This window comes from Microcaecilia unicolor, chromosome 4, assembly GCF_901765095.1.
Source record: "Microcaecilia unicolor chromosome 4, aMicUni1.1, whole genome shotgun sequence".
Lineage (NCBI taxonomy): Eukaryota > Metazoa > Chordata > Amphibia > Gymnophiona > Siphonopidae > Microcaecilia > Microcaecilia unicolor.
Genome location: NC_044034.1, coordinates 202,203,662 through 202,231,282, shown reverse-complemented (window position 1 = coordinate 202,231,282; position 27,621 = coordinate 202,203,662). Strand labels below are relative to the sequence as shown.

General features: G+C 45.5%; 1 protein-coding gene across 1 annotated transcript in view; it reads left to right on the top strand.

Moving 5' to 3' along the window:
- PTDSS2 (phosphatidylserine synthase 2) overlaps positions 1-27,621 on the top strand; it is a 322,237-nt gene that overhangs the window by 212,051 nt on the left and 82,565 nt on the right. Inside the window, exons 8-9 of the mRNA XM_030201130.1 lie at positions 4,865-4,983; positions 7,373-7,487. Coding sequence (XP_030056990.1) covers positions 4,865-4,983; positions 7,373-7,487 — 234 coding nt within the window. The remainder of the gene's footprint in view (positions 1-4,864; positions 4,984-7,372; positions 7,488-27,621) is intronic.

Sequence of the window (27,621 nt, the reverse complement as noted above, 5' to 3'; positions counted from 1 at the left end):
GCAGATGGGCTTGTATAGGCCTATCTCCCTTCTCAATCAGGATGTGAAGATTTTTGCAAGTGTCATGGCGGCACGATTGGGTATGGTATTACCGGATTTGGTACATGGGGATCAAACTGGGTTTGTCCCGAGCAGATATGCTTCTACCATCATATTTGGGGGTTTTAAAAGCTATGCAGGAAACCAAAGGGAGAACAGGGGATGCCATACTCACTAGTCTGGATGCTGAAAAAGTGTTCGATAAGGTGTTGTGGTATTACTTGTACTGGGTGTTGCCCCAATTTGGCATCTTTGGGGAATTTTTGATGGGAGTGCGGGCATTGTACAGAGCTCCAACAGCGCAGATACTAATTAATGGGATCTTAACCGAGATGTTCAGACTAGAACGGGGCACAAGGCAGAATATGTCCCTTATCACCCATGTTGTTTGTTCTAGCGTTGGAACCATTGGCTTGCCTGCCCTCACCTCCCATCCATGTCCAACGATTCTCCTCTCTCCCCTGCCCTTCATGTCCAGCGAATCTCTCTTCGCTGACCTCTCCTCCCCTCCATATCCAGTATGTCTTCTCTGCCCCCTTCCCTCCCCTCTCATCCATGTCCAGCAATTCTCTCTTCCCTGCCCTCCTCTCCCCTCCTCTCCATGTCCAGCATGTCTCCTCTCCCCCTGCCCCTCCCCTCCATGTCCATCAATTCTCTCTCCCCTGCCCTCCCCTGTCCATGTCCAGCATGTCTCCTCTCCCCCTGCCCTCCCCTGTCCATGTCCAGCATGTCTCCTCTCTCCCCTGCCCTCCCCTCTCATCCATGTGCAGTGATTCTCCTCTGCCCTGTCCTCCTCTCCCATCCATTTCCAGCATTTCTCCCCTGCCCTCTCATCCATGTGCATCTTTTTCCTGTCTTCCCTCCCCTCCATTCATGTCTCTTCTCTCCCCTGCCCTCCCCTCCCATGTCCAGCGATTCTCCTCTCTATCCTTACCTCGCCTCTCATCCATGTCCAACGATTCTCTCTCCCCTGCCCTCCTCTCATCCATGTGCAGCGATTCTCCTCTGCCCGTCCTCCCCTCCCATCCATGTCCACTACTAGTACTACTACTATTTAGCATTTCTATAGCGCTACAAAGCATACGCAGCGCTGCACAAACATAGAAGAAAGACAGCCCCTGCTCAAAGAGCTTACAATCTAATAGACAAAAAATAAATAAAGTAAGCATATCAAATCAATTAATGTGAACAGGAAGGAAGAGAGGAGGGTAGGTGGAGGCGAGTGGTTACAAGTGGTTACGAGTCAAAAGCAATGTTAAAGAGGTGGGCTTTCAGTCTAGATTTAAAGGTGGCCAAGGATGGGGCAAGACGTAGGGGCTCAGGAAGTTTATTCCAGGCGTAGGGTGCAGCGAGACAAAAGGCGCGAAGTCTGGAGTTGGCAGTAGTGGAGAAGGGAACAGATAAGAAGGATTTATCCATGGAGCGGAGTGCACGGGAAGGGGTGTAGGGATGGACGAGTGTGGAGAGATACTGGGGAGCAGCAGAGTGAGTACATTTATAGGTTAGTAGAAGAAGTTTGAACAGGATGCGAAAACGGATAGGGAGCCAGTGAAGGGTCTTGAGGAGAGGGATAGTATGAGTAAAGCAACCCTGGCGGAAGATGAGACGGGCAGCAGAGTTTTGAACCGACTAGAGAGGGGAGAGGTGACTAAGTGGGAGGCCAGCAAGAAGCAGATTGCAGTAGTCTAAACGAGAGGTGACAAGGGTGTGGCTGAGGGTTTTGGTAGAGTGCTCAGAAAGAAAGGGGCGGATTTTACGGATGTTGTAAAGAAAGAAACGACAGGTCTTGGCAATCTGCTGGATATGAGCAGAGAAGGAGAGAGAAGAGTCAAAGATGACCCCAAGGTTTCGAGCTGAGGAGACAGGGAGAATGAGAGAGCCATCAACAAAAATAGAAAACGGGGGGAGCGGGGAGGTGGGTTTGGGGGGGAGTGATTCTCTTCTCTCCCCTCCCCTCCCCTCCATGTCCAGCAATTCTCTCTTCCCTGCCCTCCCCTCCCCTCCATGTCCAGCAATTCTCTCTCCCCTGCCCTCCCCTCTCATCCATGTCCAGCATGACTCCTCTCTCCCTTGCCCTCCCCTCCATGTTCAGCAATTGTCTCTCCCCTCCCCTGCCCTTCCCTCTCCAAGTCGCGGCGAACCGGAAGTGAAGGCAGCGCAGCAGTGCTCACTGAGGCAGGCATGCAGCTGCAGGTTTGTCTCCTCTCGCGTCGCTTCCCTCTCAGTGCGTCCCGCCCTCGAAGGTGGGAAGCGCTGAGAGGGAAGCAACGCGAGAGGAGACGAACCTGCTGCTGCGTGTGTGTGCCTGCCTCAGTGAGCACTGCTGCGCTGCCTTCACTTCCGGTTCACCGCGACTTGGGGAGGGAGGTGACATGCTGGACATGGAGGGGAGAGGAGAGATAATTGCTGGACATGGAGGGGGATGGCAGGGGAGAGAGGAGAATCACGACTTCGGGTAGGTAATCGAAAGCAGGAACGGAAGGGAGCGGGACCTCAGGGAAAAGGTGCCGGTACGCCGTACCGGTGCATACCGGCACAAAAAAAGCACTGGGTACAGGGGAAGAGCAGAGGGGAGGGGGGGCCTGGGGGCGGAGAAAAGAGAAAGTATGAGTATGTGTTAACAGAAAAGATAGGATTTTTAGTTATATTGTTATACATGGTTTGGATTTCTGAATGTACATGTCTTGACCTTGGATATATACCGCAGGTGAGTGAATTTGACTTATATATACTATGCTCGTTATCAATAAAAAGATTATTAAAAAAAAAAAGAAAAGAAAATGTTTTTCTCAATGTGGAAACTCAAGCACGTGAAACTATTCTTCCGGAGGGAAATATTTCGTAATCTGATACAATCAATGGTACTAAGCCACGTAGACTATTGTAATGGAATCTATGCGGGATGCAAGAATCAAATCATCAAAAAATCTCCAGACCGCTCAAAACACAGCAGCCAGGCTTATATTTGGAAAAACGCCAAACCACTCCGAGAAAAACTGCACTGGCTACCAATCAAAGAACGTAACACATTCAAAATCTGCACAACTGTTCGTACAATTATTTACGGCGAGGCACCTGGATACATGACAGACCTTATCGACCTGCCAACCAGAAATACCACAATATCTGCACGATCTTACTTAAACCTCCACTACCCATCCAACAAAGGACTCAAATACAAATCCACCTATATATCCAGCTTTTCCTACTTAAGCGCACAACTATGGAACGCACTGCCAAAAGCAGTAAAAACTAGGTTAGACCACCTAAATTTCCGAAAAGCACTAAAGACAGTCCTGATCAGAAGAGCATACCCCACCGACCCAACATAAAAAATACCTGGACACCTGCGACACAATATAACCAAAGACTGTAATGGACATTACCTGACTCTTCTCCCCCTCTCCCTCTCTAAACTCCCCCAATTACCTACCATACATGTACCTTATCTACCTTAATATCACCTTGTACTCATTCATACCTTGTATTTGTTCAGACCAATACCGGCTAACGCCGTTAACGGTAATATGTAAGCCACATTGATCCTGCAGAAAGGTGGGAAAATGTGGGATACAAATGCAACAAATAATAATAAATAATGACCTATATAGAATTTTATTTATGTTGATATTTTATTTTTAAGGGCTTTTCGGTTTTATGGGATTACCGTAGACTCTATTTTTGTAAACCATTTTGGTTGGGTGTGTTTTGTTTGTTTTTTTGTTTGTTTGTTTAGAAGGGCATTATATCAGATTCTGTAAATAGATGAAACTTAACTGCAGTTTAGGTGCAGATTTCTACTCTGTAGGTTGATAGACCTATCTCTTTACAGTATTTAGTCTGCTATATGGAGGGCTTTCTTCTATTAAAGCCACCCACTTCTGTTGACCTCATGGTTGTAACCTAGGTGATGGGAAAACTCCATTTGAGCCATTACTCATATGAGCTGAAATACCTGACATGGAAAGTCTTTAGTGGTGGCCACTTCAGTGCAGTCAGCTCCTGGCCTTGGTAACAGAATACATGCAAAAAATCACTCTGCTTCTGAAACCCTGTATAGGATTGATCAAAGTTCCTATCCTAAAGCTGGTATTAGTCATCCTTCCAACATTTTTCCCTAGGCCACATGCCACAATTCAATTCTTATCAATTCGTGTATAACCGCTAATATCCCCTTTCCAGAGTTCAGTGTGGTTTACAGTTTAGATGAGTCAAAAGCAAATAGATGAGACTGCAATGGACTTTTGTTCACACATTCATATAACATTTTTTTTAGAGAGAGATTCGCAAGACTAAAGGTCCTGTGGAATTTTTTTTTTAATGTTTAGAGTTCAGTTCCATCACTTTCTCTCCCCAGCCTTGATATTATTTATGTATTAGTAATAGGGTTTTGGTGTGAGGTTGACTGGAGAAATGAATTGTACTAGTTGATGTCTCTTCGGAAATGAGGTTAGTGGTTCCATTGAGCATTCAGGTTTGTCATGTTTTAAAACAAAAAAAATCACTTTCCTTTATACAGATTCTCAAAACTCTGGGCTGATCTGTTTTACTGTAAGTAGTGTTATCAAATATACAGATAACTTCTGGGAGCACATGAATCTGTAGCAAACAGGGGTTATTAGCTGCAATAACATGCCAGTGCAGGATAAATGATGCATTTTGTTGGAAGGGAATGGGGGTGGCCCACATTCTTAAGGGAAGACAGGGGTATAAGTCCATTGTTGCAGATTGCTGCGATATTCCTTGTCTGGCCATCAAGACTCTTTAAAGTTTAAAGCATATTTAATTTGTTTTTTTGCACATGAAGTTTTGATCTACCTTTCAGTGGATAATGGATGTACTAGTGTGCAATGGCTTTGGAATTTACTGTGGAATGAAGACTTTGGAGTGGCTTTCCATGAAACCCTATAAATGGCAAGGACTTTGGAATATTCCTACCTATAGGTATATTACTTTCTAAAACTTGTACAACAAAAAGTACCAAAACTCAAAACTGATTTGTCAGTTAATAATCCAGTATAAACATGTGAGTTGAAGAAAAACTGAAATCATTGAGCCTAGTGAGAGAAGGAAGCTATCTGCATTGAAACTGCAAGCAGTTTGTGGAGTACAAAGTGACTGTGGGAACGGACCGTATAAAAGGGGGTAGCTGTCTTAATCTGTAACAGGTAGCTCCTTATAGACTAATTTTATTAAGGCATGAGGGTTTAAGGACCAGAGTCTGCTTAGTCAGATGCTGCTGTGAAAGTGGGCTCTGGTCTTCAAAGGCTCATGCCTTTTAGTCTATATGGTTCTTCCTGCCTGTGCCATTTTTATGCAAATGGGAGTGTCTTATGGGAGGAGCTGAAGAGGTTTTTTTCGTGACCACCTGACTCCAGTTCACTGTGCTAGAGGAGTGAGCTATTGCATCCTTAATGAATAATCAAGAGCGTGACCAACAACCAGCCTTATCAAATGTGACTATTTGGTAAACTTCCATAGGCATTTACTTAAATGGGTAGCATCCTTAAAAAAAACTTGGATTTGTCCTTGTGAATTTTTAAAAGTTGATGTGTTTTCTAGCAAACATCTTAACTAAGGACTGAGCAAGAAGTATAGTCAGATTACATGGAGATGGACGAGAGAAAAGATCATATAGCGAGTTCATAGGTAGACATATTAGTTTCTTAGCGTGACGCTGGCAGAGCTGGGGTCTGTAATTAAACCCCTTAGATGGAAAAACAGAAGATCTATTCTACCTGCCTGTGGTACTTTTGCAGTCACAGTACCTTAAAACCAGAAAATGTCACCTTTTAAGGATTACACTACTGTGATGATGCATTTTAAAGGGTTAGAAAATGATTTTAAGCATATCTGAAAAATGATACTCTGAGATATAGAGATGGTGCACATCATTTGATTTAGGAAGACAGGTAAAGCACAAAAGGTCTACTTTGCTCATTTCCTTTCTTTTATAACAGACCCTATTTAATTTGTTTTTACCTTTATGCACAGATGATTCTCAGCATAGGAAGTACTAGCTAATTTTTAAAACCTGGTCTGTAGTAAAAATTTCTACAGAACCAGATGTCAATTGATAGGTACATTGTTAGATACTAAAGAGTATTGAATTCTTCACATACTTTATTATCAGTTAGGCCCTGGAAAATTAGTTGTCTGAATTTTGCCTTATCCATCATACACTGCCAGATACTTCTGCCCTACCACATTTGTATTCCTCATCCCACTGTTCCCTATAGAATGTTTTTAGTTGTTTTTGGTTAACAAAACAGACTTTATCCTTTTGGAAGCTTCAGTAGAGGGCAAGCTTCAAAATTAGTAGTCAAACCTTCCTTCTGAAGGATCAAATTTTGTAAAATGGTACCATTACATTTTTTAATCAAAATAGGAACTTCAGATCATTACTGAATGATGATTGACTCCACTGTAAAGAGCTTTTATTAATAAGCCTGTATTGTGGTTGAGAACTGTTAATCCTGATCAGAAATTGAGATGGATATAGTTTTGCTAATGTGGTAATGCTTTAAAATGAGATCTAATGGATTAATCTGATCTATTCTATAAAAATTGCACTTTATAAAATTACTTCTCAACAGGCGCTTTTGATGAAAGTCCAAGAAGGTGCCTGTTTTACCCCTATTTTATGTAGGCATCATAAGCCCCCCTATATGTCTCTCTAAAATATCTCCCATATCCAGTTCCTTTAACATGCAAATGTCAACATGTGTTTACCCTTGGTGTAAGTGTGTAGGTATTTTATAAAATACACGTGTGCATAAAAACTTCATTGAGTGTGCCTTCGTTTGAACAATGTGCATGTAATTTTGGGTACCAACTTTTTTTTTAACATTTATAACCCCAGTGTAATTTTATAAGTACCCCTTTCCATGCTTTATGAAATTACCCCATAAAGGTGTCGGTGTTCACACTGTTCATATAGCTGTGAAGCTCATGGGTACTTTTTATCTAGCAATTTCATGCCACCTGCTACCTTCTAAGTGGAAGTATTTATGCATACTTTTGTTTTGAAAATTGCCTTGGGTAAAAGTACCTGTACACACTTGCACCTCATTTGTGTGGTTGCTTCTGAAAACATAAACATATAAATGATGTTGCCTTTCCCAGCCAACCCCTTCCCCCAGGAACACACCTGATCAACTCAGGAAAAACAGCCGTGTAATAAAATGGCATATGTACTTTGGGGGTGGGCAGTTTTCAAATGGTTGATTTAGCTAGGTAAAGAGCTTTTGAAAATTGCTCTGTTTTCTTAACATATTCAAGATGTCCATTTTCTGCCAAGAAATCTAACACTGCTACCTTTCTCTGTTTGCAGAGGTAAAATGAAGAGAATTGCGTTTCAGTTCACACCCTATAGCTGGGTTAAATTTGAATGGAAACCTGCATCCAGCCTTCACAGATGGTTAGCTGTCTGTGGCATCATTTTTGTAGTAAGGAAACAATTCTTCTTTGAAATTACATGATATCAAGTCAATTTCTGCTAGAATTTCAGTTAGAGTTGAGTATTTCATATAAGCAAATACAGCATATAATCTTACCTTTTGACAGTGGCTAGTAATGTGGTTGGATGTCCAGCTATGTGATATACATGAATGTCTCAATACATTTGCTTTAATAAGAAGCTTTCCATAATATAAGAATAAAAGCACTTTTAGAGCAGGAATGGGAAATTTGCTATATTTTTTAATAAAGTAAAATGTTCCATTTTTGAGGGAGCTGTAGAGTGAATGTAAGTCATTAGGTGTGCTGTTGAAATATACAGGTTTGATTACATGAGTAGTTCTTTTCCAGTGCACAATAGTTAATCTGATGATTTAAATGTGTACTCTATAGTAGTGGTTCTCAAGCAGGCCTGTCTGTTTTTTTGGATAATCATTATGAACATCCACAAGGTAAACCTGCATGTATTGTATCCATTGTGTACAGTTCTTTCTTGTGGATAGTCACAATGATTATTCTGAAAACCTAACAAGTTTTATGTGCTCTAAGGAGGGGGGGGGGGGGGTCTTCAAATAGCAGGGAAAATGCAGCCACATTCATGGTGATATTCTCTGGACAAAACCCATGGCAGATAGTTACTCTTGAGCAGTTATACAGCCTTTTAAAGGCTTGCACATGTGCTTGGCGGTTCATGCATTGACTACCTCTGTCATTGTCCCCCTCAGTCAATGTATAGTTAATGCAGTGCACCAGCATCAAATACAAAGTTGGGTGGAATAGTGTGGATGCATTTCTTAGTAACATAGTAGATGATGGCAGAGAAAGACCTGTACAGTCCATCCAGTCTGCCCAACAAGATAAACTCATATGTGCTACATTGTGTATACCTGACCTTGATTTCTGTCTGCCATTTTCAGGGCACAGACTGTAGAAGTCTGCCCAGCACTAGCCCCACTTCCCAACCACTAGCCCCGCTTCCCACCACCGGCTCTGCCACCCAATCTCCGCTAAGCTTCTGAGGATCCATTCTTTCTGTACAGGATTCCTTTATGTTTATCCCATGCATTTTTGAATTCTGTTACCGTTTTCATCTCCACCACCTCCCACGGGAGGGCATTCAAAGTATCCACCACTCTCTCCATGAAAAAATACATCCTGACATTTTTCTTGAGTCTGCCCCCCTTCAATCTCATTTCATGTCCTCTTGTTCTACTGCCTTCCCATCTACAGAAAAGGTTTGTTTGCGGATTAATACCTTTCAAATATTTGAACGTCTGTATCATATCACCCCTGTTTCTCATTTCCTCCAGGGTATACACGTTCAGGTCAGCAAGTTTCTCCTCATACGTCTTGTAACGCAAATCCCATACCATTTTTGTAGCTTTTCTTTGCAACGCTTCAATTCTTTTTACATCCTTAGCAAGATACGGCCTCCAAAACTGAACACAATAAAAATTTCTTGGTTTTCTAGGGAGAGCCCTGTTTACAGGTTAGTATTTTCTCCATCAGCAAGCAGGTAAACGCCATCACACTGATTGACCAAGCTGAATGGATTGGCAACCTGGATTTTTTTTTTAATGTATATGTGTGTGTAGGGGGAGGGTAGTTGGAGTTGCTAGTGCATGAACCGTTGAGCAAAAGTCAAGTTGCAGAGAGTTCTCCAAACAATAGCGCTTGGTGAAAGTATAGATTGAGGACCACATATATGCTTTGTAATGTTTTCTCTTGGAGTACAGGAGGTTTGCGATGGAAATTGCAAGATCTCATAGGTCAGTGTTCTTCAGTGCAAAGCCCGGGGCCAATGACAGCCACCTTTGTCTTTGTGGAGATTTTTTTTTTTCTGCTTCTGTGCCTCGCTACCCAGTCTCAGGCAGCTCGCCTGGTCTTGTAGGCAGACTTTGAAAAGCAAAGGTGTGGTTATTCTTCTGAAATAGGGAAGCTAAGGCCTATCACGTGGTCTTTGAGATTAGCCTTGTGGTTGGTGCCTCACTGTCTGGAGCTAAGCCATATTTCTGCATTCTGTCCTTATATCTACCTGGCTAATCCGTACCATTGTGTTATGGTTTGTGGAGTTCTGTTTCTCTAAAATTTCTGTGGTTATTTAAAAAAAAAAAAAAAAAAAAAGAATAGGCTTGCTCTAAATCTGTGCACTGCATTTTAAAAATTGTTAAATCTCTGATTGTTACCACTGGTCTTGGTAGAAATGAGATATTTATCAGTGGGTCTCCTACTGATAATTCCTTAAAGCAGTCGTTCCCAAACCTGGTCCTGGAGGCACCCCAGCCAGTCAGGTTTTTAGGATATTTACAATGAATATTCATGAGATATTTGCATGCAGTGCCTCCACTGCATGCAAATCTCTCATGAATATTCATTGTGGATAGTCTAAAAACCTGACTGGCTGGGGTGCCTCCAGGACCAGGTTTGGGAACGACTGCCTTAAAGTATTTCTACATTGTCTCCTTAGATCTACATGGCTAGTCCTTACCTTTGTGGTTTGTGGAGTTCTTTCTCTAAACCTTTTCTGTTCTTATTCAAAAAAAAAAAAATGTCTTGCACTGCATTTTAAAAACTGTTTAATCTCTATTTGCTTACTACTAGTCTTAGTAGAAATTAAATATTTGTGGTTTTCCTACTTACTTTTATTTCCTTAAAGTATTTTGTACTAGCCTCCTGCCCCTCCCACATCTTTTCTCTACCCATAGCTAAGTCACCTGGTCTTGTAAGCAGGCTTTGTTGAATAGCAGAGGTGTAGTGAGGTGTTTAATTCAGCTTTGGAAACTGGTTTCACAGCTAACACAGTCCACAGATCTTTGGTTCTGAGTAGAGATGTTGTCCATCCTATCAAAGAAGAGACAGTCTGGAGTGGTCCTGGAGGACCGGAGAAGGGTGGATGGTAATCCCTCTACACAGGAGTGGAAGTAAAGAGAAGGTTGGAAATTACAGACTCTAGTTCACTCACCATCAAGGTCAGACTATTGTAGATGCTTCTAAAGCGGAGGATTGTGAGGTTTCTAGAATCAAATGGACTGCAGGACCCAAGACAGCATGTCTTCACTAGAGGCAAGTCTTGTTGGACAAATCTGATTTCTTTGACTGGGTGACCAAACAGGTGGCTAAGGGAGCGGCACTAGAAGTGGTGTACTTGGATTTTAGCAAAGCCTTTGACATGGTTTCACACAGCTGACTGATAAATAAACTGAGTGCCCTTGATATGGGTGCTAAAGTGACTGGGTTAAAAACTGGTTAAATGAAGAGAGACGGAGGGTAGTAGTAAATGGAGTTTGCTCTGAGGAAAAGGATGTTATCAGTGGTGTAGCGCAGGGATTGGTCCTTGGGCCTGCTCTTCTTAACATCTTTGAGTGATATTGTGAAAGACCTTTCTGGTAAGATTTGTCTCTTTGTGGATCATACCAAACCTTGTAATAGGGTAGACACTCCCGGAGGGTGTGGATAGCATGTGGAGGGATCTGGAAGCTTGAATAGTCCAGCAATTGGCAACTCAGATTTAATGCTAAAAAATGAAGTCATACACTTAGGTTGCATAAATCCAATGGAAAGGTATAGTATGGGGGGAGAAGTACTGTGTATGAAAGAAGGTCGAGACTTGAGGATGATTGTCTGATGATCTCAAGGTGGCCAAACGAGTAGAAAAGGTCAAAGCCAGAAGGATGCTCGGGTGCATATGAAGAGGAATGGCCAACAGAAAAAAAAATGGTTCCTTTGTAGAAGTCTCTGGTGAGGCCTCATTTAGAATGCTGTGTGCAATTCTGGAGACCGCACCTACGAAAAAATATAAACAGGATGGAGTTGGTCAGAAGGTGGCTTCAAAATTGGTCAGTGGTCACTTTCATAAAGCATATGGGGATAGACAAGGCTCTCAATATGTATATTTTTGAAGAAAGGCGGGAGAGAGGGGGTATGATAGAGACATTGAAATACCTCTGTGGCATTAATTCACAAGAGGTGAGCCTCTTTCAAATGAAGGAAAACTCTGGAATGAGAGAGCATAGAATGAAGTTAAGAGGTTATAGGCTCAGGAGCAATCTAAAGAAATACTCTTTCATGGAAAGGGTGGTGGATGCATGGAATCACCTGGTTGAGGTGGTGGAAACGAGGACTGTTTCAGTATTTAAGAAAACGTGGGACAAGCATTTGGAATCTCTTGGTGGTTGCTGTGAATGGGCCATTTGGCTTTTATCAGCAGTCATGTTTCTAGAAAAGGGAAGGCAGATGGGGAAGGGGGAAGAGTTGCATGCTTGAAGGGACTTCTTTATGGAGCAGCTGGTTCAGGAATGAAGAAGGGGAACAATTCTAGACTTAGTCCTTAGTGGAGTATATGATCTGGTGCTGGGGCCACTTGATAATAGACAACTCTCTAACATTCTTTTCTTGGCAAAAAATGTAGAACAGACAATCTGCATTCAACTCAACAACTGGCTAATTGAAAGTGATTGGCTAGACCCATGTCAATCTGGCTTCAGACCTGGGTACGGAACAGACAGTTCTTGTGTCCCTTCTTGATGATCTGCACAGAAACCGTGACACAGGATCTGCTGCGATACTAGTGTTGCTGGATTTCTCAGCAGCTTTTGACACTGGATCATATGCTTACAAGGCTGGTAAAAACAGGTAACATAGTAAATGATGGCAGATAAAGACCTGTATGGTCCATCCATCATTTACATAGGATGTGATACTTTATGTGTATACTTGAGTTTGATCTGACTTTGCCATTCTTGGGGCACAGACTGTAGAAGTCTGCCCAGCACTGTTCTTGTACTAAGTTCTGAAGCTAACGTCGAAACCCCTTAAATTTTACACTCCAGCCCATCCCTGTCTATTCAGGTACGATCAGGGTGTAGACCGTTGAAGTCTGCCCAGCACTGGTTTCGCTTCCCAATTACCGGTGTCGCCACCTAATCTCCACTAAGATTTCGTGGATCCATTCCTTCTAAACAGGATTCATTTGTGTTTATCCCACGCACGTTTGAATTCCATTACCGTTTTCATTTCTACCACCTCTCGTGGGAGGCCATTCCACATATCCACCACCCTCTCTTTGAAAAAATACTTCTTGACATTACTGCTAAGTCTGCCCCCCTTCAACCTCAATTCATGTTCTCTAGTTCTACCGCCTTCCCGTCTCTGAAAAAGGTTTGTTTGCGGATTAACACCTTTCAAATATTTGAACGTCTGTATCATGTCACCCCTGTTTCTCCTTTCCTCCAAGGTATACATGTTCAGGTCGGCAAATCTCTCCTCATATATTTGCAAGATACGGCCTCTAAAACTGAACACAATACTCCAAGTGGGGCCTCACCATCGACTTAGAAGGGGCATCAACACCTCCTTTATTCTGCTGGTTATACCCCTCTCTATGCAGCCTAGCATCCTTTTGGCCATGGCCGTCACCTTGCCGCATTGTTTCTTCACCTTTAGATCCTCGGACACCAGCACCCCAAGGTCTCTCTCGAGCTTACTAATCGCTCCCCTCCTATCCGGTATCTCTTTTGTGTTTCTGCACCCCAAGTGCATCACTCTACACTTCTTGGCATTAAATTTTAACTTTATTAACTCTGGGGTAACAAATAGTCCTGGTTTCAATTATATATTTTCATATTAACCTTAAATATTTATACTGTATTCCGGGGATATATAACGCCCACAGACATTCAACTTAACAACTCCTTTCTAAATGAGTACTTAGCTTGGGGCTGGTTTCATGCAATTTAAGGGGAGAGGGAGGGCTGAAGTGCGATGATGTTTTCCATCACATATTAATTATGAGTAGACCAGCCGGAGTGATATGTTTTTTACTGAGCACTTTAAAAAATTTAACAATAATAGATTTTGAGTTATTTACACTATAGCAAATTAAAAATAATAAATAAGATAGCGAACGAACAACAGTTTCCGATAGGTTAATATCAAATTTTAACTGCCAGAATCTCGACCATTCTTCTAATGTTCAGAGATACCTTCTCATCATTTCTACTCCCTCCAGGGTATCCACTCTATTGGCTATTTTCGTGTCATCTGCAAAAAGGCAAACCTTTCCTTCCAACCCTTCAGCATTATCTCCCACAAATATATTAAACAGAATAGGCCCCAGCACCGACCCCTGAGGAACCCCACTGCTCACCTTCATTTTCTATGAGCAGATTCCATTTACCACCACTCTCTGTCACCTGTCGGTCAACCAGTTTCCTATCCAGTTCACCACTTTTGGTCCTAAGTTCAACCCTTTCAGCTTATTCACGAGTCTTCTGTGGGGGACCGTATCAAAGGCTTTGCTGAAGTCCAAGTAGATTACATCTAGCGCACGTCCTTCAGCCAGTTCTTTCGTCACCCAGTCAAAGAAGTCAATAAGATTTGTTTGGCAGGATTTTCCTTTGGTAAAGCCATGTTGCCTTGAGTCCTGTAACCCATTGACTTCTAGAAAGTTAACTATCCTTTTTTTCAGTAGGTATCAGTGGTACAGTATTTACATGGTTCAAATCCTATTTGTCAGACAGCAATCAACTCTGTTCAACACATCATTACATTGGGCACTAACTGTGGGGTGCCACAGGGATCCATACTGTCTCCCTCAAGCCTCTGTCTGAGCTGCTTCAGTTGATGGACACAAAATTCTTTATCTGTGCTGATGTGTAACTACTGATGCCGATTGAACCAGATCTACCCACAGCCTTGAGTAAACTAACTGCCTGTCTAACAGCAACTCAGGAATGGGCAAAGAACTCTGCCTAAATGAAAGGAAAACTGAGATTATTTGGGTATCTAAGACAAGTGGGCAAATACCTGACTTCAAAATACCTTTTGGGAAGTGTGAACTCTCCTTAATCTCACAGTTCAGGAGTCTTGGGATACTTCTAGTCTCATCACTCACTCTGGTCCCACAAATTCAAACAACTTTTTAAAAATTCTGTCACCTGTGGCAGCTACAAATCCTGACCACAGTGGTCTACGCTATGATAACATCACAACTAGACTCTATAATGCCCTATCAGCTCCAACTAATTCAGAATGCAACACGGCTGAAAGAAGGCTGCAAGTGGCGCAACCACATCACCTCCTTCCTGCAAGAACTACACTGAATACCAGTACCTTACAGGACTAAATTTAAAACTGTTTGATTTTCAAGGTCCTCAAACAAAGTGGGCCAGAGTACATAAAGAATAAGTTGACCCTTTGCACACCTTTGAGACCTCTAAGGTCCTCTCAAGGATCATCACTATCTGTACCCTCCTCAAAAGAAATTGTATATTGTGGTACCCACTGGCAAGCCTTCTCAGGAATTTAGAAACAGAAATATGATGGCACATAAAGACCAAATGGCCTATCCAGTCTGCCCATCCTCCGTAACCCTTAACTCCTCTTTTTCCTAAGGGATGCTACATGCTTGTCCCATGCTTTCTTAAACTCTGATACAGTTCTTGTCTCTACAGTCTGCACCAGGAGGAATCTCCACCGGGATGCCATTCCATGCTTCCACCACCCTTTCCATGAATGAATACTTTCTTAGATTCCTCCTAAGCCTATTTCCTCCTAACTTCATCATATGCCCCCTCATTCCAGAGTTTTCCTTCATTTGAAAAAGGCTGTCTTCCTGTACATTAATGCTCCTGAGATATTTAAATGTTTCTATCATATCTCCTCTTTCCCAGCATATACATGTTGAGGTTCATAAGCCTGTCCTTACATGTTTTATGTCCAAGACCGCTTACCAATTTTATACCACCCTCTGGATCAACTCCATCCTGTTTATATCTTTCTGTAGGTGCAGTCTCCAGAATTGCACACAGTACTCTAAATGAGGCCTCACCAGAGATTTATACAAGGGCACTATCACCTCTTTCTTCCTGCTGGTCAGCCCTCTCCTTATGCACCCAAGCATCCTTCTGGCTTTGACTGTCGCTTTTTCTACCTGTTCAGCCACTTTAAGGTCATCAGACATAATCACCCCAAGTCCCTTTTTTCCTTTGTATACAGAAGCACTTCACCCCCTATATTGTACCGTTTCCTCGGATTCTTGTGACCCAAGTGCATGGCCCTGCATTTTTTAGCATTAAATCTTAGTTGCCATATATTGGACCATTCCTCAAGCTTTGCTGTGCCCACCCTGTTGCAGAGTTTGGTATCATCCGCAAAGAGACAAACCTTACCAAACAGTCCTTCCACAATATCACTCACAAATGTTAAAAAGAGCCAGCCTTAGGACTGATCCCTGCAGTACTCCACTGATGTTATCTTAAGAGCAAGCTCCATTTACCATTACCCTCTGTCTCCTTCCGTTCAACCAATTTTTTACCCATTCAGTTAGTCTAGGTCCTATAACGAGAGAACTCAGTTTATTTATGAGCCACCTGTGTGGAACCTCGTCAAAGGCCTTGCTGAAATTAAAATACACCACATCCAGAGCCCCTCCCACATCCGAATGTTTGGTCACCCAGTTGAAAAAAATCAATCAGATTCGTCTGACGTGACCTGCCTGTAGTGAAGCCAGAGGGGCTGCATCTAACTTGAGTCTATCTCTACTTGTGAAAGCCTGGGTCTTTTTCCAAGCTTGCCCAGCCTAAACTTAACTTCAATGATTTTGCTGCATACTTTGTCAACAAAATTAAGTTTCCGCCAGGATTTACAGGTAATCCCACCCAGTCTCCAATCAGTTAACTAGGAGTGCACAAACTCGCCCCCTCCTGACAGAGACAGATGGGATACTTTTAACCCAGTGACAGAGGAGAACCTTGACAAAACCCTAAGAGATCTTCGACCAACTACCTGCTCCCTTGACCCCTGCCCATCAAAGATAGTGCAGCAGGCAAGTATGGGCCTCATAGAAGGTGCCACAAAAATTGTGAATGCCTCTTTCTAATGGGCAACTACCAACAGCATTAAAAAGGGCAGTGCTTTACCCTTTGCTAAAGAAAAATAACCTTAACCATGACAAACTTGAAAGTTACTGGCCAGTATCCAACATCCCATTTCTAGGGAAACTTATAGAACAGTCAGTCTGTGTTCAACTTAATAATTGGATAGAAGAGAGAAACTGGCTAGATCCATGTCCATCTGGATTCAGACCCGGTTGTGGAACAGAAACAGTCCTCGTATCCCTACTAGGTGACCTTCACAGAAACCGAGACAGGGGATTTGCCTTGGTGTTAGTGCTGCTAGATTTCTCAGCAGCTTTTGACACTGTGGATCATGATACATTAGCATGACTGACAGAAACAGGTATCAATGGAACAGTACTTGCCTGATTTAGATCCTCAGACAGGCAACAATCCATAATGTTTTGCAGCAACTCATCGCCACCGTGGACACTGACCTGCAGGGTACCACAAGGATCAATACTGCCACTTATTCTGTCCAATATCTACCTCAAGCCACTAGCTGAGCTGATTCGGTCAGTGGACACTCAGTTCTACATCTACGTGGATGATGTGCAGCTACTCATACCCATTCAACCTGATTTACCTGCAGTCCTGAATAAACTGATTACCTGTCTAGCATCAATTCAAGAATGGGCTAAACACAACAAACTTTGCCTGAACCCAAGTAAAACCGAGCTTCTCTGGTCCCTAACACAAGTGGATACATACTTGACATCAAAATCTGTTTTGGGAAGTACAAATGCCCCCCTCAAATCACAAGTCAGGAACCTTGGAATACAATTAAACAGCTGCTTCTAGTATTTGTGACAGCTATGCTGCCTCTCTCCTTACATCGAGAAGGTAAATCTTATCCCAGTTGTTCATGTCTTGATAACATCAAGACTGGTTTACTGCAGTGCACTATACAACAGTCTGACTACAAAGGGCCTGCACCAGCTCAAACTGATTCAGAAGGTTGCAAGCAATGTGACACATCACTCCATTTTTGCAAAAACTTCATTGGCTACCAGTACGATACAGGGCTAAATGTAAAACTCTGTCTGATCTTCAAGGCCCATAAAGGAAATGGCCGTGAGTACCTGTTACGTCTGTGCTCACCTCGCCCTCTGGTGGCCAGAACCGGTGGTTGCTGTGGACCGTCACCCGTTCCAGATTTCAGCATCATTCCGGTCCGGATCTTCCAGGCTGCCAGGTTTGCTTGTGCTGTTTAAGCCTGCACAGCACCCGTAGCTGCCTGGTGATTGCAGCAGCTGAGTTCCAACTGCTTCTGGGCTTATCAGCCATCTTGGAACATTTCTGCTTTGCCTTTGCATCACGTCTAAGGCCCTGGTATGTTGTGGTGCGTGTTGCACTTCAGCCTAGTTTGATTCCTGTTCTAGTTCCTTGCCTGATTCTGTTTAGTTTATGTGTAGCTTAGCTAGTACTGTCTTAGTCTTGACTCTTGTTTGTATTTACTGTCTGGTTCTGGGTTCTCTGTGTTTCTTGTTTAGTGGCTGCCTGGCAGCTTTCAGTCTGTCTTTTGTTTTCAGTGTTGGTTCCCTGCTGCAGTGACTGTTTACAGCTTTCAGTCTGGTCTTTGGTTTCTCCTTCCCTGCCTGGCTGTCTCTGTATATTCCTCTCCCCTCTGACCCTCAGTCCTGGTTCAGCCTAGTGGGGTATTCAGTCCTGCCTTGCCCAGTAAGCCCTGCCGGCCACCTGCAGCCAGAAGCTCAACTTTTGGTGAAAAGTGGCCAAGTGCAGGTGAAGTTTAAGGGTGCCTGCTCTGCTTAAGTCTGGCCTGTTTGCCTCTGCTGCAACTCCAGTCCGGAGTTCCAGTCCTGTTCTGGCTAGTCTCTGGTGTGGGGTGGTTTTGCCTGCCAGTGCCGCTCCTCGGCAGTGGCCCAAGGGCTCACAAACCAGTTTCCAGCTTTGAAAACGTGACACTACCTGAAGAATAGGATGATCCTCTACACACCGCCAAGGACACTAAGGTCCTCCCAAGGACTATCACTAACCACACCCTCTCCAAAAGACATTACACGATGTGATACCCACAAACAAGCCTTCTCTGGAGTAGCCCCTGCATTATAGAATGCACTGCCTGAGAGGCTCCGCTTAACACAAGATGATTTCTGCTTCAGGAAGAAAGCGAAAGCTTGGCTCTTCAACCAGGCCTTTAATGGAAGAAGTAACTAACTTGTTAGTCTCCTCGTGCACACAGAGTGACACTGGCTGCGCATACTGCAGCAGGGTATGTTTATCCACTTCTACCCTAGCTGAGATAATCTCTCTGACCTCATGTGCAACTTTCGTTACATTAGTCACCTTACTTTCTAACTCTTCATACTCGCTTACCTATCTGTATGTTCTGACTTAGAATATTTTAATTGACGGTGAAGGATATAAGCAATTATATATTGTTGACATTGTAAGTAGTATACTATGCCATATTTTGTATTATTTGAATATTTTTACTGCTGTAATTGCCTATTACTTATGTTTGATTTATTCTTACTGTATACCACCTTGAGTGAATTCCTTCAAAAAGGTGGTAAATAAATCATAATAAATAATTAGATAATGTATACACCACAGTGCACATAAACTAGCTTGCTACATACCTGTAACTTAGACCAGTTCCATATCTCATTTAACTGTACAAAGAACTTGCCTTGCATTTAGCCACCCATCTTGTCCCTATCTATATATCTGCAGTGAGCTTCTCGGCTACATGGTAGCTGTTTTTTTACCATCCTATCTGTTATTTGAATGTTCTAAAGCGTGCTTATTAGATGTTTCATTAGTATTATGCTGACATCATATTACATCTGTGTGACTTTCAGTGTTAATTTGCTGTTCTCAAGTTTACCTCATATTTGGTTATTTTTACTATTATGCTTTTAACAAAATTGTAAGTTTTGTTACTGTACCTGCTGTACACCGCCTTGGGTAAATCTCTTCATAAAGGCACTTAATAGATCTCAATAATAAATAGAAGTGGTGGCTATTAGGAATAGATGATTTTGAATGGGGCCATCATAAGTATTGAGGGGGCTAAAATCTCACAAAGGTGGTGGGTAGTGGATAGAAGGTTTGGTGAAATCTCGCATGAATTTTGTGACCAAAGAATAAACAGATACTGCATGATAGGCTACTAGGCTGCTGAAAACTGAGACACACTGAAGTAGTCTTTAAGTCCAGACTGGGATAGGTACAGAAGGTAAGACAATATGGAAGGAATAGGACAATGGGCAGCTTCATACGAGTTGTCTGCACACCAGCATCTAAAGCGGTTCAGTTTAAGATCTTCTTGTAGAGGATCTCCCAGAACTTGAGAGATTCTCTTGGTGCTAGAAAGGTAGAAACTGCCTTTCAATGTCCTTACTGTTAAGTAGAGACTAGAGATTTGGTGCAGAAGACAGCTTCCCTTGAGTTAGCAGTGAGGACTGAGCTCCTAGAAAGAATGGTGAGACTGTTTGTGGATCTCTAATAGGGAGTACATAAAATTGATCTATCTAGTCTTGTAGTGCAATCTTTACTATCCACTTGTCTTATAGAGTGCCAGGCTTATAAAGAAGAATCCTGTGTCCCTCCACTGGAGGATAGTCAAAACCCAAGCACATATTTGAAGGATGTGGTGGTGGATGTATTTTCTTTTTCATAATCTTTCTCATTACTGATAATTGCTGGAGGGAAATGAGAATATGGTTGGAAATGCCTGTGGTTGAAGAATTGTTGATAGAAAAACTGAAACTGTCCCTTCCATATCATCAAGCTGATCAATCCATAGACTGGTGGGTTGTGTCCATCTACCAGCAGGTGGAGATAGAGAGCAAACTTTTGCCTCCCTATATGTGGTCATGTGCTGCCGGAAACTCCCCAGTATGTTCTCTATCTCAGCAGGTGGTGGTCACACACAGCAGCAGCTCTGGCTAGGCCTCCAAGCCTAATTTTTAGGTTTTGTTGAGTGCCTGGGTTGAGGGCTCTTTTGAGCAAGTGCAAACCTGGTGGTGCCAGGTCCCTCCTTTTCTCCCCCCTCCCGCTGGCTCCGTTAAAAAAAAAAAAAAAAATTTTAAACGTCCTTAAAGGCGTTTATTTCGACGTTATTTAAACGTTCATTGCAGCTACTCACTGGGACACCAGTTCGTTACAGCTCGGAGCGGACAGCAGGTAATTTTTACCTTTTTATAGCGGGCAGGGGGTTCCCCGATTCTTCTCCTCGTGGCTTATGGCGTCGGAGGGCGAGGGCGCAAAGGGTCGCTCCCCGGATCGCTTGAGCGCTTCTAGAGGGGATGCGGGGGTCTTACAGCCTGATTCGCCCTTGTTGGGTGACAGTTTCGTGACCGATGAATGTCCCGGTCCTTCCTCCGGCGTGGCGGTTTTTCCCGCCATAAACGCCCATCCCCCGCTCCTCGCCTCCGCCATCTTGGCCGGCCACGCGGCTCGGACGGCTTCTTCGTGGGCCGCCCTTGAGGTTGGAGACATTAATGCCATGAACGCCCTTAATTTGGGCGATGGCACAAAAGCGGCTAAAGTTAAGCGCCGTTCTTCCCGCGCGGCTCCTTCGCGGAGTGTCGTGCCGGACGCCATTTTGGATGCGCAGCATGTCTCTCCCCCGCTCTTGCGAGCGCCGGTTGAGGGTGCGTCTAGGGCTGTTGCCCAGGCTGCGGAAGTGCACAGTCTGGGGGGTTTCTCCCCCGAGTTTATTTTGCTGCTTCATCAGGCTTTCCTCATGCAAAACGCTGCCCCTGCTCCCTCGTCTGGTAAAGAGGTTGAGGTTCCCAGAGGTAAACGCCCTCGGGTTGATTCCCAGGCCTTGGAGGACTTTGTCTCCTCCGATGTAGATGAGGGCAGCGTGTCTGAGGTCTCCCAACGGTCCTTTGCGGATTCCTTGGAGGAGACGGATCCCCGCTCGGATGGAGCGGATGACCCCTCTGCAGCGCGGCTTTTTAGCCCAGAGGATTTGCCCAATCTGTTGTTACAGGCCATGGACACTTTGAAGATTTCCTCTCCGGAGGACGTCTCTCCCTCAGCCCCTGTTGGCTCTGCCATTATGCTGGGGACGAAGCGCCCGCCTAGAACCTTCCACGTGCATGATGCCATGCACACCTTAATTTCGGCTCAATGGGATGTCCCGGAAGCGAGCCTTAAAGTGGCTAGGGCTATGTCCCGCCTCTATCCTTTGGCTGTGAGTGAACGTGAGGCCTATCTGTGGCCTACCGTGGATTCTTTAATCACTGCGGTGACTAAGAAAACGGCGTTGCCGGTGGAAGGTGGCATGGCCCTAAAGGACGCCCAAGACAGAAGATTGGAGGCGGCCTTAAGGTCGTCCTTTGAGGCGGCTGCTTTAAATTTGCAGGCCTCAGTTTGCGGCTCCTATGTGGCCAGGGCGTGCCTGACTATGGTGCAGCGGGCTTCCCCCTCGGATCATTCCTTGAGGGCTGATTGGCCGGCCCTGGAATCGGGCTTAGCCTATTTGGCAGACTTGTTGTATGATGTCTTGAGGGCCTCAGCTAAAGGCATGGCTCAGACAATCTCTGCGCGGCGGTGGCTTTGGCTGAAACATTGGTCTGCTGACCACGCCTCTAAATCCCGCCTGGCTAGATTGCCTTTAAAGGCAAGCTGCTCTTTGAGGTCGAGCTGGACAAAATCGTGACCGATCTTGGCACGTCTAAGGGCAAGAAATTACCAGAGGTCAGGGCTCGGGCTAGTACTCGTCCCGGTACCTCCAGAGGACGGTTGCAGGAAGCCCGTCGGTACCCGCCCGGGCAAATCGGGTTCCTCTGCCCCCTCTTCCTTCAAGAGGAATTTCTCCCCCAAGCAACATTCCTTTCGCAGAGACCGCCGTCCCGGAGGTGCTTCCTCCGGTCCTCCCCCAGGGTCTCGTACCCAATGACGGGGTCTTGGTCCACGCCCCAGTGCAGATTGGAGGACGGCTGTCCTCGTTTCTGGGCAAGTGGACCAAAATAACTTCAGACGCGTGGGTGCTGGAAGTCATCAGAGACGGCTACAAGCTAGAGTTCTGCCGACCCTTAAAAGACGGGTTTGTACTCTCTCCCTGCAAGTCTCCGGTCAAAGCTGTGGCAGTGCAGCAGACCTTGGACAATCTGATCCGCCTGGGCGCGGTCGTTCCGGTGCCAGAAAGTCAGCTTGGCCAGGGACGTTACTCCATTTACTTTGTGGTACCAAAGAAAGGAGGTTCTGTCCGGCCTATCCTCGACCTCAAAGGGGTCAATCGGGCCTTGAAAGTGCGGCACTTTCGCATGGAGACTCTCCGCTCTGTTATAGCGGCAGTGAAGGCAGGAGAGTTCTTGGCTTCCTTGGACATCAAGGAAGCGTACCTGCATATTCCCATCTGGCCTCCTCATCAACGCTTTCTGCGTTTTGCAGTCCTGGGACGACACTTCCAGTTCAGAGCCCTCCCATTCGGGTTGGCTACTGCTCCGCGGACCTTTTCCAAAGTAATGGTGGTCATCGTGGCCTTCCTACGAAAGGAAGGGGTACAAGTCCATCCTTATCTGGACGACTGGTTGATCCGAGCCCCCTCTTATGCAGAGTGCGGCAAAGCTGTGGACCGGGTAGTTGCTCTTTTGAGCTCCCTGGGATGGATCATCAACTGGGAGAAGAGCCAGCTGCGCCCGACTCAGTCCCTGGAGTACCTGGGAGTTCGATTCGACACCCAGGTGGGCAGAGTGTTCCTGCCAGGCAATCGGATTGTCAAACTTCAGGCTCAGGTGGACCAGTTCCTGGGAGCCTCTCCTCTTCGGGCTTGGGACTATGTGCAGCTGTTGGGCTCTATGACGGCCACGATGGAAGTAGTGCCCTGGGCCAGGGCTCATATGAGACCACTTCAACACTCCTTGCTGCAGCGCTGGACTCCGATGTCGGAGGATTATGCTGTGCGACTTCCCTTGGACCCAGCAGTGCGCAAGGCGCTGAGCTGGTGGATGCAGACAGACAAATTGTCTGCGGGAATGCCTCTGGTGACCCCAGAGTGGATTGTCGTCACGACGGACGCCTCTTTGTCGGGCTGGGGAGCCCACTGCTTGGGAAAGACAGCGCAGGGGCTCTGGTCTCCTGCAGAGGCAAAGTGGTCTATCAACCTCCTGGAACTCAGAGCCATTCGGTTGGCGCTTTTGGAGTTCATCCCGGTACTGGTGTGGAAGCCTGTACAGGTCCTGTCGGACAATGCCACGGCTGTGGCCTATGTCAACCGCCAGGGAGGTACCAAGAGCGCCCCTCTAGCCAAGGAGGCTATGTATCTTTGCCAGTGGGCGGAAGCGAACCTGGAGCAGCTTTCAGCGGCCCACATTGCCGGAGTCATGAATGTCAAGGCGGACTTTCTCAGTCGCCATACCTTGGAGCCCGGAGAGTGGCAGCTATCTGCTCAGGCGTTCTTGGACATCACGAAGCGCTGGGGCCAGCCGAGCCTAGATCTGATGGCGTCATCGGCCAATTGCCAAGTGCCGCGCTTCTTCAGCAGAGGACGGGACCCTCGATCCCTGGGAGTAGTGCTCTTCTCCAACAGTGGCCGACACAAGAGCTCCTCTATGTGTTCCCGCCCGGCCAGGTTGGGCAGGGTGCTAGACCGGGTGGCAAAGCACCCCGGCAGGGTAATCCTGGTGGGTCCGGATTGGCCCAGGCGTCCCTGGTAATCGGACTTGATCAGGCTCTCAGTGGACGATCCTCTGCGTCTGCTAGTGGAGCAGGGCCTGTTACATCAGGGTCCCGTGGTGATGGAGGATCCCTCCCCCTTTGGTCTTACGGCCTGGCTATTGAGCGGCAGCGTCTGGGAAGAAAGGGCTTCTCAGACAAGGTCATCGCCACTATGTTGAGAGCGAGGAAGCGCTCTACTTCTACTGCTTACGCCAGGGTTTGGCGTATCTTTGCAGCGTGGTGTGAAGCAGGCTCACTTTCTCCCTTCACGGCTCCAATTTCTTCAGTGTTGGGCGTTCCTGCAAGAAGGTCTGGAGAAAGGCCTGTCGCTCAGTTCCCTTAAAGTCCAGGTAGCGGCTCTGGCGTGCTTCAGTGGCCGCCTGAAGGGTGCTTCCCTGCGTCTCAGCCGATGTGGTGCGCTTTCTCAGGGAGTTAATCACCTGCGCCCTCCTCTGCACTCAGGTGTGCCTGCGTGGAATCTCAAACCTGGTGCTAAGAGCATTGCAGAAGCCGCCTTTTGAACCCTTGTCCGAGGGCATCTCTGAAAGACCTGACGTTGAAAGCAGTCTTTTTGGTGGCTATCACTTCAGCCAGAAGAGTGTTCCGAGCTCCAGGCGCTCTCATGGCGAGAGCCGTTTCTGCAGTTCACTGAGGCAGGAGTGACTATTCGCACAGTGCCTTCCTTCCTGCCCAAGATTGTTTCTCGCTTCCATGTGAATCAGCAGCTCTGTCTCCCTTCCTTCGTAGGGAGGACTACCCAGAGGAGTTCTCTGCTCTTAAATATCTGGATGTGAGACGGGTCTCATCAGATACTTGGAAGTGACCATGATTTCCGGAAATCGGATCATCGTTTGTCCTGTTTGCAGGTCCTCGTAAGGGTCTGCAGGCTGCTAAGCCTACAGTGGCAAGATGGGTCAAGGAAGCCATTGCGGCGGCTTATGTGGCCGCGGGGAAGGTGCCGCCTATCCAGCTGAAGGCTCACTCCACGAGAGCTCAGGCGGCCTCGATGGCAGAGGCCGGATCCGTCTCCTTGGAAGAGATATGCAAGGCGGCAACTTGGGCTTCGGCTCATACAGTCTCCAAGCATTACCGTTTGGCTGTGGCTGCACGGGCGGAGGCCAGGTTTGGAGCTTCAGTGTTGAGGTCAGGGATTTCTATGTCCCGCCCTGGGTGAGTACTGCTCGGTACATCCCACCAGTCTATGGATTGATCAGCTTGATGATATGGAAGGTAAAATTATGTATAATCATACCTGATAATTTTCTTTCCCTTAATCCTAGCTGATCACTCCATAGCCCCTCCCAGATATCTGTACTGTTTTTATTCTGGTTGCATTTCAGTTCAAGTTTAGTCTTCAGTTACTTCAGAAAGACTTCGGGTCAGTTTTTTCACTTGGATCTTCAGAGTTGAGACGAGTTTGTGTTCACAGTGAGCTGCGCATTCCTCTCCCCTCCGTTTTACGGGGCTGGATTGAGACTTAAAATTCTCCGCACTCCTCCCGCTTCGTGCGGCTGTAGGGCAGCTTTGTACCCCTCCCGCTTCGGCGGTGTTTAGGGTCAGTCCTCCTCCTCCGCGTTGCGGTTGCAGGATAAGCCAGATCCCCCGCATCGGCGTGTGGGTGTCCCCTCCCCCGCTCCGCGGGATGAGCTGGACGATTCCCCTCCCCCACTTGTGTGGGGATGAGCTGGTTAATTCATCTCCCCCCGTTTCGGCGGTGGTGAGCTGGGCAGAGTGTCCCTTCGTGGTGTAATTCTCTAAGTGTTGAGTCCTGCGGAGGAGCTTTGATATCGACATACTGAGGAGTTTCCGGCAGCACATGACCACATATAGGGAGGCAAAAGTTTGCTCTCTATCTCCACCTGCTGGTAGATGGACACAACCCACCAGTCTATGGATTGATCAGCTATGATTAATGGAAAGAAAATTATCAGGTATGATTATACATAATTTTACCTTATGGTAACTTATGGTTTCTACAGCTGAACTGGTCTTTTAGCTGAATACAGTTGCCACAAAGTGGAACCAATGGTCTTTAATCTGAATCAAAATACAAAAAAGGGAACAGACCCAGTCAAAGTAGGGCGACGAAAATATTTAAGGGAATGGGACAACTTCCCTATGAGGAAAGGGTAAAGCGGCTAGGGCTTTTCAGCTTGGAGAAAAGGCGGCTGAGGGGAGATATGATAGAGGTCTATAAAATAATGAGTGGAGTTGAACGGGTAGATGTGAAGCGTCTGTTCACACTTTCCAAAAATACTAGAATACTAGGACTAGGGGGCATGCTATGAAGCTACAATATAATAAATTTAAAACAAATCAGAGAAAATGTTTCTTCACTCAACGTGTAATTAAACGCTGGAATTCATTGCCAGAGAATGTGGTAAAGGCAGTTAGCTTAGCGGAGTTTAAAAAAGGTTTGGACAGCTTCCTAAAGGAAAAGTCCATAGACCGTTATTAAATGGACGTGGGGAAAATCCACCATTTCTGGGATAAGCAGTTTCACACCTAGAAAAAAAGAACAGGAGAAACACTTGATTTGGATTACAAATGTCATTTGATGGAACTGTTTATTTGAAGAACCATTGCTGAGTTCGGATGCTGGAGCTGCAGATAAGTGGGAGTGGTCAAGCATTTTTTTGTGTGTGTGTGTGTTTTTTGTTTGTTTGTTTGTTTTTTAGAGATGTGTACATGTTTTTCTATATTTTTTGCAACATTTTGTCACCTGTTTTTTTTGAATGGGACTTTTTCTCTCTCTAGGGTTTTTCTCCCATTCTTTTTTTTCTAGGTGTGTATGGACAGTGATAGTATATGGGACTCCTTGAAGGTGTTGACTGAATACTAAAGGAAGTACCTGGGAGCTTTGAGGCCAATTTGATTAATATATGCAAATAAGGACACCTGGTGCAAGCAGGAGCATACAGACTTTTTGATTAGTTTTTCTGTACTTTAAATCACCATGTCTTTTACTTTTGCTAAAAAGATTATCCCCTGAGCAAGAGGCACCTGCCAGGCAATCCGTGTAGATTTTCCTGAGGCTAGATGCAGTGTCCTATGTGCACCAATTGCAATCATCACTCTGTGTGATGAGGTATCCATTCCATAAATGGATTGCTAAGGTGGAATCGGCAGTCTTCAATGTTCTGTAGCAATAGTGAAATTTGGGAAATCCTGTGCTGCTCTGAGCAACTTTCTGTGGGTGGGCCACAGCACAAGAAAAGGCCCTGACAGGGCAGCCTGTTTTCAGAGATGCTTCTGCCGGGAATCGCTGTGCATCTGGAGGACTGGCAGGGGTCGCAGTGGCATTTCAGGAGAGGTGCTACACCCAAGCTTGGGGGAGAGGGAGGTGCAGAGGGAGGCCAGACTTGCAGGGGAGGGAGAGGGTTCAGCTGCAGGTAGCCCCTTGGGCATTTTGCCAGGCTTGCTCAGTGGTAGCTAGGCCCCTGGACCCTAGTTATGGCTACTGATTTTGTAGGGATGACCTCAATGAGGCAGCATCGTCATGGTGCCACACTGCTTTCACTTGATGGGCAGTACCCTGATGGATATTCAAACACATTGAGGTTGTTTACAGAGCGCTGCCTTGGCATGTCAG